This window comes from Oratosquilla oratoria, chromosome 32 (assembly GCF_046742065.1).
Source record: "Oratosquilla oratoria isolate Oo_2021 chromosome 32, ASM4674206v1, whole genome shotgun sequence".
In the NCBI taxonomy this organism is placed as follows: Eukaryota; Metazoa; Arthropoda; class Malacostraca; order Stomatopoda; family Squillidae; genus Oratosquilla; species Oratosquilla oratoria.
The window spans coordinates 45,493,218-45,508,812 of NC_134808.1; the positions used below are offsets into that span (position 1 = coordinate 45,493,218).

Here is a 15,595-nt window from a genome sequence, read left to right on the forward strand (position 1 = left end):
ATCACAAATGCTTCTGTATTGCTGAGAATGAAGGAATTGTTCTACCTGTTGATTCTTTTCGGCTTGTTAAGAAGACAGGTCAATGATTTACATGCTTGGCATAAGGTTACCTGATTTTTTTTTCCATAAGATGTGAAGAATTTCTTCCTGTGTAATTTATGTGATATTCAGAACCAATTTATAAAATGAAATAGGAAATGGTTAGAAATGTTTCTAGTCTGATCTAAGGTTTATGTTGAAACGATGTAATTCATTAATGACTGGATTTAGAAAAAGAAAATAGCTTTCAGAATTGAAATAGCATAAAATGTGTTTGACTAGTGAGGAACTTAGCTGTACAGAAAAAAAAAAATCTTGAGCTTTGACACTTTCAAATTATTTGGTTTGTCACAAAGTACATTGCGTTCGCAGGACCATACATGAATTATGACAACCAAAGGTTTGAACAAATTCTTGTACATATATGTAAGCTTCATCAATATGCTTAATTCCATTAGTAAATTATGTATTGCTATTTATATATAATCATGTTTTGTCCTCCTGCCTTGATGTTTGTATAAAAACCCTGTGACCAAATGCCCCATCAATATAAGTCACTTGAGTGTCTAATGCCTGTGCCATTGTAATAGTGTACGAGACATAGAATCATATTCAAAGGCACCTCTATGTTTGAGTGTAAAATATAACTTTTTGGAAATGTTTAGCAATGTGGAGAACCAGTATTCTAGATGTAACGCATATATACTGCTGAGTGCCATACAGCTTAGGAATGGTAGGAACTGTGTTAGCAATGCATTTGAAAAGCTTGGTAGACAAACCAGTTGGAATGCCAGCACAACTTGATAATGGAAGTCCAGTTAACCAACGAGTCTTGGCTTCCTTCAATCCAGTGGTATAGGGGAGACCCAAGACTTGTAACGAGATGGGAAATAGTCACATTTGCTTCATTTCATCATGACATCATATTTCCTACACAGATTCTATGATTCTAATGGAAGTATTTTCATATAACTGACTTGGTATTTGACAATGCTTATAAGGCAAACAGGCATCTGACCTTCTTTGCCTTCTGCTGCTGGTCATTGTCACTGGCAGTCAAACATGGTACTAAAACTCAAGACTGAGTTTCTATGTGATAAATAAAATGCATGAATATATTTGCATATTGATATAATTGCCTTCCAAACCTGAGCCACTACTGATCTTGAGCAAACAAGAGCCGTCATTCCAGGTTATAATAACTACAGATGATTAGTGATTATGTATAAAACATATTTTACATGTTTATCCTTGGGAAAAAATGGACATAAATTGTCACAATTCTGTCAGAAATCTTTTATTTAAACCTTCCTCAAAACCACTACAGAACTACAAAGTTGCAACCAATTTTTTATCACAAAGTATTTATAGAATACTGCTGAATAGCTGAGAGATAAACAAATTTAAATTTTTATGGTGTTTACATCACTGACAAAGCTATGAATCACAATTTTCTCTCCTATTGTTCATAGGAAATCTAGCTGAGCATACCAATCTCCACATCAGCACCCCAAGGCTACACACCCCAACTCCAAACTCTTAGCAACCTAACAAATATATCCGCAGGTGACTTGAATGCACTTTATCCAACATGGCTACAAAAGCAAGAGATCAAAAGAAGTAAACACTAGAACACCCAAACCTTAACATATTAAACTTCACTGAATGCCCCACTAGACAACCTCCTCAACACAACCAACAAGGAATATCCTTTCTATGTGCCTGACTCCCTGATATCCATCTCTCTAAATCCTCTCTCCCCTGAGAGGACAAGAATCCACCTGGCTAGGCTGCAGTGTGGCCATCATCGAGCCCAGTGCTTCCCAACCTTTCTGGCTTGAGGCACCCTTGCCAAGACTTTCAGAAGTCCCCAGCACCCTCATTAGAAAGTCTAAATTCTAGTTTGTCAGTATTTTGTGAATTCAACATTAGTGTAATAAAATTTTGTCCCTGGATAATATGAAAATACTCATCTTTACACTGATCCTGCTTTAATGACCAAAAATGGATGACAGAGTCGAATACAAAAATGATTTTTGCCCTGAATTTTGGTGGCACCCTTTGGTGCCGCAGCACACCAGTTGGAAACTACTGATCTAGCCCTTCTATGTTACCAGAGGAAGCTGGATGACTGCATCACATAACTGTCCACAATGTAACACTTCACCCCGTACTATACAACATTATGGAAGTCTGCATTATACACAATTACACATGCCAACAACGCAATGTATACTCTATGAGGGATTTGAGGCAAAACCCTGTTCCAGCCAAGGCATTTCTCAGGAGACACGACTGCTTGGCAAGACAGTCTAGGGAACAACAATAACAAGGAATAGCTTCAGACATAATTGTGTTTACCTTCACTTCATCTACATGTAACATGGGAAATCATTCATGATCTATCCCAGCCCACTCTTCTATAATGATCAACACATTTTTTTTTTTTTTTTTAAACAAAATCAAGCCCATGTATTCAATTATAAGACAGTAAAATGACAAGAACACAGAAGGGAGTTTTTTTTTTAGAACTTTAATGCAACCCAATATTTATACATAGTTATGGCAGCAAAGATTATAAATACCATGCTGAAAGCTAACAACCAACCACTTGAGCTTACAGAAAAAAAAATACATCCCCATCTACACACTGAAGATAGCTGACCTCACAATAAAGACAAAATAGCAAGCTCAGTCCCACAGAATGAGAAAATGAACTATAACATAGCAGACCACACCACAATGGAAAAACAAATGTGGAGTACAATAAAACCATAAAATAATTGAAAATGAACACATTCCCTACCCATGAAGCAGTTATGGCAACTCATGGAAAGATTTCATCACCAATACAGCAGTGCAAGCATTTCTCCAAAATTCAAACCCACAACTCCAGACAATAAGAAAATAGCCAAAAAAATGTGTGAGATAAAACCAAACAAAGAAACTATTTACCCCTTTTTCAACAAAAATTAGAAAGTGCAATGAAAACGGAAAAAACTTGGGTAGAAGGTCCAGACAAGATATTGTCTCCATCTAAAACACCTACTGTAGATCCAATAGCAATAAAGGCCCAGACAATCTTCAACCACTCCTGCCAGGACAACAAAATCTCAAACAAATCACCCAAAAACATGGCATTGTAGAGACTAATCTCCTGACTATCCATCATATCCAAAGTGATGGAAAGACTAATCTTGGAAAGAATCAAAACAAGACTGCCCACCTTCCCAAATCAACATGGATTCAGAGTGCAACTCCACTAGTATGCTACTTACAAACATCACTCAAGTACAAATGGAATCTAATGGTAAGTCATCCATTATAAAACGACAATGAGCAGAAAGATATTTCATAATCTTCCTGTGATAGCATTCAAGTACCAAATTTGAAGGCATCAACAATATGAGTATACATCAAAGTATACGCAAGTGTATATGAAAGTGATGAGAGCATTGTTAGTTGGCTCCAAATCTGATAACAAGAATTTCCTTAACCCAATAACTGCACAATAGGGTTTTCTAGGTCATACCCATAGCATGCAGTTGTTCAGGGTTAAAAAGAAATTCTCAAAAAGTTTCACCATTATAAAATAGAAAATCACATGGAAAGGATAGCAGAACCAAATATTTGTTAATCATTTGCCTTAGTTCAGGAGTGATGGTGTAGCAAAGTTGTATATTTTGTCACTTCAAGGTAACAGGCAATGAGTAGTGGTCAAGCATGGATAAGAACAGGGAAATCTTTGCTACTTTTTCACATTTTGTTTGTCACTACTGCTGCATCAATCATCCACTGTTTTTTTTTCATATGATATATTTATGTATTTATTTATTTTATTTTTGCAAGTTATCTTACATCTTACACCATGAGAAGTTAAGGGTTGTGGGATAAAAAGAGGTGACTGACCTGCCCCTTCCATGATGTCCGAGGAGAACAATGGATGCAAGGGTGTAGGTGAAGTGCGTGACTCATTCATTCTGAGTTACTAAACTTCATTTAAGACATACGGGAGCAAAACATAGATTGTCAAGTTTAAGAAATGCCTTCATATCATATATGTCACAGTTACACACTGTTAATCATATGATGTATGTCACAGTTTATGGGTGAAACATCCAGTGGGGTTGATAGAATGTCATATATATAAATACATACACCTAAGATTAAGCAACAGGATTCAATGAAACTCAAGCTCATCAAAATTAAGTCTTTATTACTAACAATTATCTTTTAACAGGGTGGGAGTGGGTAATTGCATTTTGACTTTGCTACCTTTGCCCTTGGTATATATAGATAGATCTTTTAATGCATCAAAATGTATGAGAAGTAAATTAATATGGACCAAAGGTTCTTTCTTCCTGATGACAATTGTCACCATGGTAAAGCATACACCTACTTCATACACAATGAAACCCATTATAAATTCACATCTGATAATTTTGATACTGTATGTGGAAAATTCAATAGAATAATGGATGAAATCAATCTTATTTTCTCATATTTCACCATTGGAATAGTTTTAAAAATACAAAAGATTACATCTATATCCACAAACATAACAATGAAACCAATCTTATTATATAAACATTGGTGATATCACACTTTTTCATACAAATACACTGCCCACATAATTTCAAACCAATATATATTTAATTCCTATTACTATTGTAATTGGATACTTGCTGCTAAGCTGCTTAAAGTTTGAGGCTGCTAAGTGGCAACTGAGTGTGTAGTAAGAGCCTCCATAAGAAGCACCATCCTCACCCTCTTTGAGAGGGGGAGTTTGTGACATTACATACATATACCAAGGCTTTTTCCCCCTTACAAGGGAGGTAGCCAAAAAGGAAAAGGCATAAAATCATTCCCACCCATTCCATCCCTGAATACACTCCACACCCCTCCACCCTCCCTCTTATCTTAGCACCTCCTGGATGACAAGTCATCCCTGCACCTTGTCCACTGCCCTGGGTCAGAAGCAGTGTCGCAAGACACAGCACATCCACAGCAAGGCCGCTTCATTAAATCGGCGACCCCCCCTCTCCGTAACATTAAAACAAATAAATCACTAATGTAATGAGAAATAAGTATTTGGAGATGAATGCAAAGAAAATGTATAAAAGAGTGCTTTATGAAGCACGTCTGAAAAATAAGACAGAGAAGCATATATTGAATCCTTTCGAGACAAGGTGTTTGGGAAAGGTGTTTCCTGAAAAATGTGGTTAGGCAAATAATGTCCAAGTACCTATCATAGATCCACCTCCTGATTTCAAGAACTTTACTCTAAATACAGTTTTTCAAGAGAGCATTTCATGTTGAAACACAAAGGCAAAAGCCGACAAGACTGTGAGAATCAACACCGTGTGAGATCGAAACCTTTATTGGTACGATGTTTCGCTTGTTAAAGCTTTTTCAAGAAAAAGCTGTAACAAGCGAAACGTCGTACCAATAAAGGTTTCGATCTCACACAGTGTTGATTCTCACAGAACATTTCATATTTCTACAATATAGTGTGCATACTGTACAGGGAATTCCCTATATACAAAACTTCATTATATGAAGGTTTGAAATTACAAAAAGAAAAAAGTGAGGGCACAATTTTCTCTATGCAAAAGATATGTGCTTTAATGGTACAAAAAGAAACTTCTGTTCAGGTCCAGGTTTACCACAAGTGACAGCAGCACCTGCCTCGCTTCAATATACTAAAGTGTTTAAAGATATGTATCTCTTTGGTACATATGGATTTCCTGCACTTACAATGCTGTAATACTTCTATCTCTATAACCCCTTAAAAGGGAGGTAGCAAAGTCAAAGGCACATACTTTGACATATTTCACAACCAAAAATTAAAGTTGTGGAGAGAAAAATACTCTACTTCTTTCTTAAATTTGCAAATTCTTTTAGACCATCCTTGAGGAGCTGATGATTTACTCCATCTGGTACCATGATCGTCAAAACATCAATCTTCTTTAAGTCCACTTTATTCCTATGTTCATCATCGAAAAATAACATTTCCTGATACTGAAGTCCTGAGGCTTGCTGAAAACTAAAAGAAAGTTACATATGAAATATATCAGAAAGCTCTATGGGCTAATAATATTGTAGGACACTGTTAGATATAAATACCTTATGAAATTCAACTAAAAAAAAAAAAAAACAGTAATTGTGTATACCGTTTGAAATGATGAACTTTTGACCCTGGATATATCTCCTTATATGTGAAGAACTTCTCCCATTCAAAGAGTTTGAGCAACTGGTTAGCTCCATCTATTTCACCCGTGCGAGATGCTGCAGCAAGGATGTATCCTTCCTTTTGAAGATGCTTCAAAACACTTGTTACCTCTGGATACGGTTTGACTGTCTTTCCACACGAGTCTAAAATCTTGCCAAGCCTAATTGAATAGATAAAGGAAAAATAGTATTACCTGGCTGAGAGTATCCCTAAATATAATGAATGATAACTTTTTGACATATAGTCAATAATAATAAAAAATAAAACACTCACTTTTTATGAAATGGTGGATCAACATGTGTATCTACCCAGAAAGGCCATAGGGTATAATCTGGAAATGTAATTATTATTAAAATCTGTAGCTTCACAATCTATTTCAATATTCTCCATACATTAAGTCATCCCACATACTGACTGTTCACTTGTAAGTTTTACTCATATGCAGTTACTATTTTTGAGATTTAGTTACACCCCTACAAACCACTCAAACAATATTCTTCTAAGACTGGAAACCAATTTCAACTTGGTGTATTGTTACCTCACAAAGCGAGTTAGTTAAATATGGGAAAAAAATCTTCACTCTTCTTCACTTTCATCACACATACACCTTCAACTCCTTCTGTTTAAATTGTATCCACTAATACAAGAATACCAAGTCACTTCTAGCTTCTACTAAATCTTTTCTGATATCCCCTTTCAATCTCTTCTTTACTGTCTCCACCTGGGACCAATTAAGTACCTGTATGATGTGGTCTTCTATATGAACGTCAAAGATAATAATTTCCCTGCCACCCATCTTTCATATAATTGTGTGCCTATCATTCCCATGTGCTGGTATATAAATGGGATTTTAATTTACGAGTGTAATGTTCTATTGTTGTTTTAGTGCAGCTAGTTAGTATTCATCTGGCTTTATATTGTATTGTCTTTAATTGTCTTTCCTTTCTAATTTGTTGGATACTTTGCTATCAGAGCATAGTTAAGCATGGTTATCATGAATATACTGTACATAGTGAAGGATCAATGATGGGTACCTACTTGAGGTGATCCTGCAAGATGGAAGTTAGAGTTCTCAACACGCAGTGTATGATCCCAATTGTTGATGATGATGATGACTTATTTACCTGACTGTAGTATACAAGTAAGGAGACATGCTCGTTGGGTCCCATCTCCTATTCTCTAATTTTCTAACATACCTTGACTCAAAATCATGTAGAATTCCAGCTTAATCTATATCCTTCACTTCCAATTATCATAATTAGATTTGTATCTACCCACATGTGTTTACCTAGTTGTAATATACAAGTTGGAACTGTACCCATGGGGTTCTGTCTCTTTACCTCCATTTGTCAAACTTTGCTCTAACTTTATGTTGTTGGCCTGGATCATATTGTTCCAAATTATATGTGTATCTGCACATATAATAACTCCTTTCAATAGCAATCATCCATGACAAAACTCATAAATTATGTTACAACAATGAAAACAACAGAGAAAATAACTTTTCATTGACAGTTGAACAGTGAATAAAAAAAATGGATGCATAACACCTTTAAGGTAACAATGTGTCTTGGGGAGAAGAGGGAGCTATGTCAAGAAGTATAACCAGTGATAAGGACTCCCAGAGATTGCAAGGTGACGTAGATGAAAGAATAAGATGGTCAAACGAGAACATGAAATTCTAACAGCAAGAAGTTTGAATTTATGAAGTATGGTCTAAATGATCAGCTGAAACACTATACTATATATACCAAGTGGGAAATTAAGAAATATAGACTAGTAATATAGTCAAAGACCTGGACGTGTGGCTGAATGACAACTGCAAATTTTATACACATTTCAGAAACAAGAACAGCAAGACAGATGAGTGGATGGATCTTTAGAACATTAGTGACAAGGAGACCAGATCACTTGCTGCCCCTATGGAAGGCACTCTTTGTCTCTAAAACATAGTATGTGAGCCAACTATGGTCTCCCTATAAAATTAGGGACATAAAAGAGGTGGAACAAGTGCACAGACTTGACAAAAGGACTACTTGAACTACTGGCAGAGGCTAAAGCACCTCAACATCCACTAACTACAAAGAAGGTGTGAACAGCATATGATCCTTTATATCTGGGAGATCCTAGAGGGTGTTATCCCAAATCCTGCAAGCAATGATATCTCACTCATGCAGGAGGAAAATACCAATACGCAACTCCCAGGGCGTAAGAACGATCCTGGAGAAAATTTCCAACTAAACTGACCCGAGGCTATTTGATATCATGCCTCAAGAGATCAGAGGCATAGAGTCAGTACAGACTTTCAACAGGAGGCTGGATAACTTCCTGGAAAAAATACCAGATCAGCCTCCAGTCCCATACAGACAACTTCAAGAGGAGTTGTGTCAAACTCCATCACTGACGAACTCCAATACATGAAGAAGGGAAACAGGTGTGGGAGCAGTGGGTTCCTAGACTGAGTGTGGTGATAACACCTAAATTAGTGACAAGTGTCCCACAAGGAGTAAGAGGCACATGTCTATGTATTCCCCCAGAGCAGATTCCAAATGGTTAAAAATTGCTACTGAATCCATTATAGTAAAATATCAATAACGGATTCAGCTTATGCCTAACCTACCCTACCCCACTGGTCCAGGAGAATTGCAATTTATGTATTCGGGTTGTCTGCGTCTTTCTTGCAGAGATGCCCTCATGGCGGCAATGTCTCTCTGGGGGGATAGACTGACAAGTGTCAAACAAAAAAAAATCCTATTGTAAGTCTCTGACCCATATTCTTTGTCAAAATTTCATGTAATATTGACTAGAGAAAAAATTGGTAAGGTTAGGTAAAAATATGGTGACTGTAGGTATACTAAGGTTAGGTTTGGCATATTAAGGATATTATAGTAAACAAAAGTAAAATAACATAAGGTAGGCGAGATTAGATCAAATTTACTGAATATACCTCTCACTCCAAATTTTGTATTGATATACAAAAATTACAATTTCTTATTTCTATGTATTTCATTGTAATTTCAGTGATTTGTTCATTCACCCAAACTATCCTGGAAATCAATCCGATAAATTTTATCCACTACTAAACCGGATTAAAACAACTACAAAGAAAGATTCTAAATGTTTTTGACTGTTTATCCACTTATTTTTATTTTGGGGAGAGATCATGTTTCACAAATAATATGTTCATGAAAATCTCTTTTATTATGTGCAAGTGATACTTAAACATGTGAGAATAATCACATAATATATGCTCTTTACAGCTACTAGTCCACATCATATTTCCTTTATAGCCCCAAAAGAGATAAATATTCATTTCCATTGTTTGAAATCTGGTGTGTATCTGGAATTAATAAGTTCGAATTCGGGTGATGAGGGTATGGGGGCATAGCCCCCCACACTCAAGGTTATGATAGATCACGCAATACCAAATCTTCTAGTAATGCATTAGGAGGTAATGACAGATATCTAAAAAATTAACAAATTGCTGATGGAGGGGGCCTGTTTTGCTTTAAACCACATATATCATTCACAGATTAATCTATTGTCCCTTCAGATCTCGACACACAGTTAAAAATTTGTTCTAACAACAATTGCATTTAGTTTTATTCTCAGCCATTCTTATGTTTATGCCCATTACCGTAAAGAAAAATAAACAACTTTAACTATCGATTATCCATACCTAAATCAAATGCAATAAGCTTTGGTTTCACTTCTTCGTCAGCCATGATTCACGTGCACACGAATACGACATACACGTTCCAGTCCGTAACGTTGACGTAACAGTTACAACGTTCTCTATCGGCAGTTGGACAAACTACTAAGATGCGGTACTTGCCCGGGTAACCGAAGCTGATCCATACGTTCGGTGCCACTTGCTTAGATCCAGTAGCGTACGTTGTGGTTAACTGGCCCCCAACTCGCTGCCACACGAGGACCACACTTTTCTGCAATCTACCAAGTAGAACGCATCATGCACTGTAACTCGTCACACTACATACGTTGCTGAATCACAATACGATTTTAAACCACTACACCCCACAAACACTCTTCTGATAAACCTCACACTAAGATTTTTTCGGCATCAATTCAGATAAGCCCCCCCCCCACACACACATAGAACACTTCTCATAACACTAAACATCAGTTAAGGTTTCTATGCCTTCCCCCGTCACAATCTCACAAAATATGTAACACAGACATGTACAATAACACCAATAGCTGGGTGGCCAATTATTATCTGGCAGGTAGAAATGCCTGTGTCAAATAATATAATAACCGATCATCGTACACTAGAAAAATTAAGAACGGAATATCACAGGGCTCAGTTCTATTCCCCACATTCTTTAATCTATAGAACGAAAATCGTACCTTTCTTGTTTCCAATAGAAATGGGTCGCATGTCTACGGTGTTTACTGCTCTCTTATTCTAAATGCACCAAAGTTATCCGCATCTTGGTTTGCCCAACTGCCGATAGAGTGTGGTAACAGACGTTCACTTTGCGATTTGTTACTGAAGTGTTGGTTGGAGTGTCGAGCAGGGATGCCGTTTTGTGAGAATTTCCCACAAATTTGTGGGAGAAATTTGCTCACATGGGATGTTTTGTGGGAGGACTTTAACACCTCAATATCTGTGGGATTTTTCGTGGATATTTTGCATTTTTGTTGGAGGTCTCATGGGAATTTTGATTTTTGTGGAATTTTTATGGGATATCAAGTAAATTTTAAAATAATAGTAATAATAATAGTGCAAAAGTACATACACAGCTAAATTAGGCAAGACACCCCGTCAATTTTCAAATATGTATCAGCCAAGTATCAACAGAAACGGTTAATGCTGGCCCGTTCCTGGGGTGGGGGGGTATTGGTGTTCTCATAAATTCGTATTTCATAAGCAGTGTTGCCACTCCTTGTGTTTTCCTTCTAGATCTGGTATTTTTTGCTTTGATCTTGGAGTCTTGTAGTTTTTTTCTGAAAACACCACATATCTTGTAATTTTTCATTAACCAAGATAAAAATGTGACAAGTGCCCTAAATTTGTAGATAAATAGGCACTGGTAAAGAAATTAAGACTACCGAATACCGATTATATTCTAGTTAAGTCTACCCTAATACGAAAAAACATCATATTTAATCTTTATTGCTTAATGTCTAGTTATATGATGTATGTATACGTACAGAACCTATAGAGGTAAAGAAGGAGAACGTTTTGCACGTTTCACGGGACCGCAAGCGTGATTTCACATAGAACGTGTGAGAGCGGACAGTGGAGAGTGGGACCAACGTACAGAACGAATTACGAAATTTGAATTGAGTGCTCAGTAAAACTCGGACGTACCAAACGTAGACTTACGTGACAACATACAGTTTACATAAAGTAGGTGGACAGGAACATTTAATTGTCAGGACAGTCAGTCTACAGTCCACAGGATTGGTTTTCGTCAACACCCCGGACTCGGAGTTTGCCGAACTGCGTGGTTTCTCATAGAACATGTGAGAGCGGACAGGGGAGAGTAGGACCAACGTACAGAACGAATTACGAAATTTGAATTGAGTGCGCAGTAAGACTGTGGGGAAGAGGCACATAGAAAAGATGAAATCATCAGGAAGTAAAATACAGATGTCAATTGAAAAGAGCTTGCAACCTTTAGTAAAAGGCCCTACTAAAATAGCAGAGATAAAATTGACAGTTTATGTTACAAAGCATACATCTAATAAATGTGTTAATCATTTAGGTGAAGTGATACCACAGCTTGACAAGAACTCGGGCATTCTCCAGAAAATCAAGCTTCATTGGTCAAAATGCTCTAGGCTACAGAAGCATGTTATAGCACCTTTCTCAAAGAAATTAAGAAATTATATTTCAGATCATCACTTTAGTTTGCTTGTAGACGAAAGCACAAATGAGGCTAATGTATCCTGTTTAGCATTAACTATTCGTTATTTCAGTGAGTCAAAGACGAGCATGGTGGACACCTTATACAGTTTAGTACCTCTAAGGGATGCAAAAGCAGACACCATTTATATAACTGTCAAAAACTGTTTGACGTAAGATGGATTAGATGAACAAATTGATAGGTATAGGCACAGATGGGGCAAATTCAATGGTAGGTCGTCATCACTCACTCATAACATTATTGAAGAATGACAACCCTGAAATAACTCTTATTAGATGTGTGTGTCATTCCCTGCATCTAGCTGCAAGTAAGGCATGTGAAAACCTCCCCACTGTTCTTGATTTTTTAGTTACAGAGACACACATGGTTCTCTAATAGTCCAAATAGGATCAACAAATATACAGAGTTGTATAAAGTTCTTAAGGATCGTGTACCCAAGAAAGTGCCTGGGTTAGCTAGCACACGTTGGTCGTCCCGTTTGGAGGCAATCGGTGTTATCCTTGATCAATGGGACTCCCTAAAACTGCATTTTGAAATGTGCGAAACAAGTGAGCGTTGCTACACAGCAAAACAACTAATCCAAGCATACAATGATCCTCATAATAAGTTGTACCTTTTATATGTTCGGAAAGTACTTAAGGAGGTGGTGAGAGTCAACACACTTTTCCAAGGGCAAAATGTTGAGGTAGCTAAACTTACTGAAGACCTGATCGATATGTATCGTAATATTATGCATATGGTGGTAGGAATCAGGTCAATTATCAAAATGTGTCAAAGAAGATCTCCCTTCTTTAAAATTTCAGAATTATATTTTGCCTTTGAATGCTATCAATTTTGGTTATGAATTCAACACATTTGCAGACTCTTGTACCTTAACCAATAAATAGTTGATTAAAGTCAAAAAGAAATGTGAAGAGTTTGTACTTGAGCTGATTAATCAAGTGCAGCTGCGCCTGCCAGATAATGTTGACACCCTACTTCTTTTATAGAAATTGCATCCTCGTGTAGCCACTTCTCAAATCAAGGGTTCTATTGCAACTATTGCTTCCAGGTACAGATCTATAGTCAGAGATATAGATGAACTAGAAAATGAATGGGGGTGTACTTAACCTTGAGCAATGGCCAAAATCATGTTTGGAAAGCAGTGTTGCATTTTGGGCAGAGGTATATGAAAAACTAGATTCTGCAGGTAACCGGAAGTTCCCTAATATTTCTGCCTTCGCCTTGGCATTATTGTCTTTGCCTTTCTCAAATGCAAATGTGGAAAGGGTATTTTCGGTTATGAACATCGTGCACTCAAAAGTAAGGAACAAATTTAGTGTACGATCTGTTGAGGCTATTTTGCAAATTAGGTATGGCTCGTCTCTTCAGGGTTCATCTATGTTGACTTTATTCCCACTGAAGACATGTTAAAGAACTTTTTTGCTAAGGCTGAAGGAAAAACACGAGAAAATCAAGACAATGTTTATTTGGAAGTAGACATAGAATGAAATTGTATTATGAAAACAATATTTTTTAAAATAATTTCAATGCAGCTTTAGAAGAAATCATTAAAACTTAATTTAAATGTAAAAGACAATACTTTATTTTTATTCTGAATTATATCTTTCATACAAAAGTAAACTTTAAGTTACTGTAACTTTCAACCTATCATGTTTAAACTGCTTACCATTATTTTTGTGTATTTTATTAAATATATGTTGCAATGAACTTATTTGTGTTTATAATAATTCCTTCTTTTTGTGGGGAAAAATGTGGGAATTCATATTTCCTTGTGGGAATTTTGTGGGAAAAAACTCATTTGTGGGAACTGGCATAGATCACAGTGGCAACATTGGTGTCGAGGACTGACGATTGAAATAAGGCTGAGCTTGTGGAAAGGTGCGTTCTCCGTTATGGTCACTTCTGCTAGCCCCATTGATTGGACGAGAAGCAACATCCGGTATTTCGTAGATTTGTGGAAGCAGTATCTCTGCTTATGGAACATCAAGGGTAAGGAACATAAGTGAGAGCCTTGATGATATGAGGAAAGAGTTATTCTAATCCGTGACATTAGAAATGAGTTAGGTTAAGTGCGGGTGTATTATTTTCCACTGTAACCATCAAAAATATATTTTTAAAAATCGCTACTGACGTTACAATTAATCTGCGGTATTTATTTATGGTGTTTAAAATAATCAGAATTATAGGAACTATCCAATGATATAGATAAGAATTGCATATGTAAGATTGGCAAACAACTTTTTATCTACCAAAATTTCCTTGATAAAAATAGGTCAGTACGAAAAATTGTAGGCATCTGTAGACAACAGATCTTTGTGCTTTCCCTACTCCCAACACTGGCAATACTTTTGCAAGAGTTTTTAGGTTAGGTACATTTGTGCTATTCTCCACCGCAGCCACTGCAGAATAAATAAATCGCTACTGACGTTCCTATTAAATTACGGTACTTGTTTATAGGGATTGAAAATACTCTGAATGATAGGAGCTATCCATTGATAAAGAAAAGAATTACATCTCTGAGAAGTGTTTTCACAGGATAATTAATATATTATAGCAAGGCGTACAGATTAGTTTGTCCGTATGGGATATCCTTGCGCAATAACATGTGACGTCATAGCAGTGTTTTTTTTTTCTATTTGTAGGAACTCTGCGGACTGCTATTGTGACTTCTCAGTACTGCATGATAATATTTTATTTGATCTTGTTCTTTTTATAAATTTTAATTAATAGATTTATTTATTTATCTATTCATGTTGTTATTATAGTAGTAATAATTATTATAGTAATAATAGTAATATTATAGTAATAATAATTATTATAATGATAATAGTTATTATTATTATTATCATTATTATTATTATTATCACTATTATCATTATTTTTTTCTCTCAGAGTGGGATTACCGCCGCTTTCCTTGAAGAATATATGCATCCTTTTCAGAAGGGCCATGTTCTCTTGGCTGTTATATGGTGATTTGATGCAATTCAGTATAATTTTGTTTCAAAGTTCATAGTACATTTCGCAATTTTCAGATCTTGGCCGTACCTCTTACCAATTTTTTTTTTCCTTTTATAATGTGATTAATTTCAGAAGCGTCGTCACCCGTGTCACAAACATTTAGGCATTCTATCTCCTATCATTTTATTGAACTCTTGGTTCAAAATATGTTTATCTAATGAATTTCGGATGTTCATGGAGAATTTAGATAAATGCAGTCTCTCTGTAATATGTATTTTATTTCTGATATGATTATTATTTTATAATGAATTTTTATATTGTATATGTTTCTCGCTTTTGCAAATGGCTGAATCAGTTTTGCTGAGAATCTTCCGCCCCACGTTCTCAAAACTGCCAGTAAGATAATTACATAAATCTGAAATAATTATTATGGTTCATTTATTGGTGTTTGTGTAGCATTACTGTTATT

General features: G+C 36.1%; 2 protein-coding genes across 3 annotated transcripts; one reads left to right on the top strand and one right to left on the bottom strand.

Annotated features, from left to right (window-relative positions):
- Window positions 1–4,235: 4,235 nt before the first annotated feature.
- LOC143017459 (magnesium-dependent phosphatase 1-like) lies at window positions 4,236–10,763 on the bottom strand. 2 transcript variants are annotated; one of them, XM_076172220.1, is made up of 4 exons: window positions 10,640–10,763; window positions 6,545–6,602; window positions 6,213–6,431; window positions 4,236–6,085 (listed from the first exon to the last, which is right to left on the bottom strand). In XM_076172220.1, the coding sequence occupies exons 1-4, from the start codon at window positions 10,668–10,670 to the stop codon at window positions 5,911–5,913; spliced, it is 483 nt and encodes a 160-aa protein (XP_076028335.1). In that variant the 5' UTR covers window positions 10,671–10,763; the 3' UTR covers window positions 4,236–5,910. The 2 variants fall into 2 exon arrangements, with proteins under 2 accessions (XP_076028335.1, XP_076028334.1); XM_076172219.1 differs by lacking the exon at window positions 10,640–10,763 and adding an exon at window positions 9,951–10,225.
- A 1,567-nt stretch (window positions 10,764–12,330) lies between these two features.
- On the top strand, window positions 12,331–13,578 carry LOC143017594 (uncharacterized). The gene is made up of 4 exons (XM_076172380.1): window positions 12,331–12,375; window positions 12,515–12,918; window positions 13,174–13,216; window positions 13,252–13,578. The coding sequence occupies exons 1-4, from the start codon at window positions 12,331–12,333 to the stop codon at window positions 13,576–13,578; spliced, it is 819 nt and encodes a 272-aa protein (XP_076028495.1).
- Window positions 13,579–15,595: the final 2,017 nt, after the last annotated feature.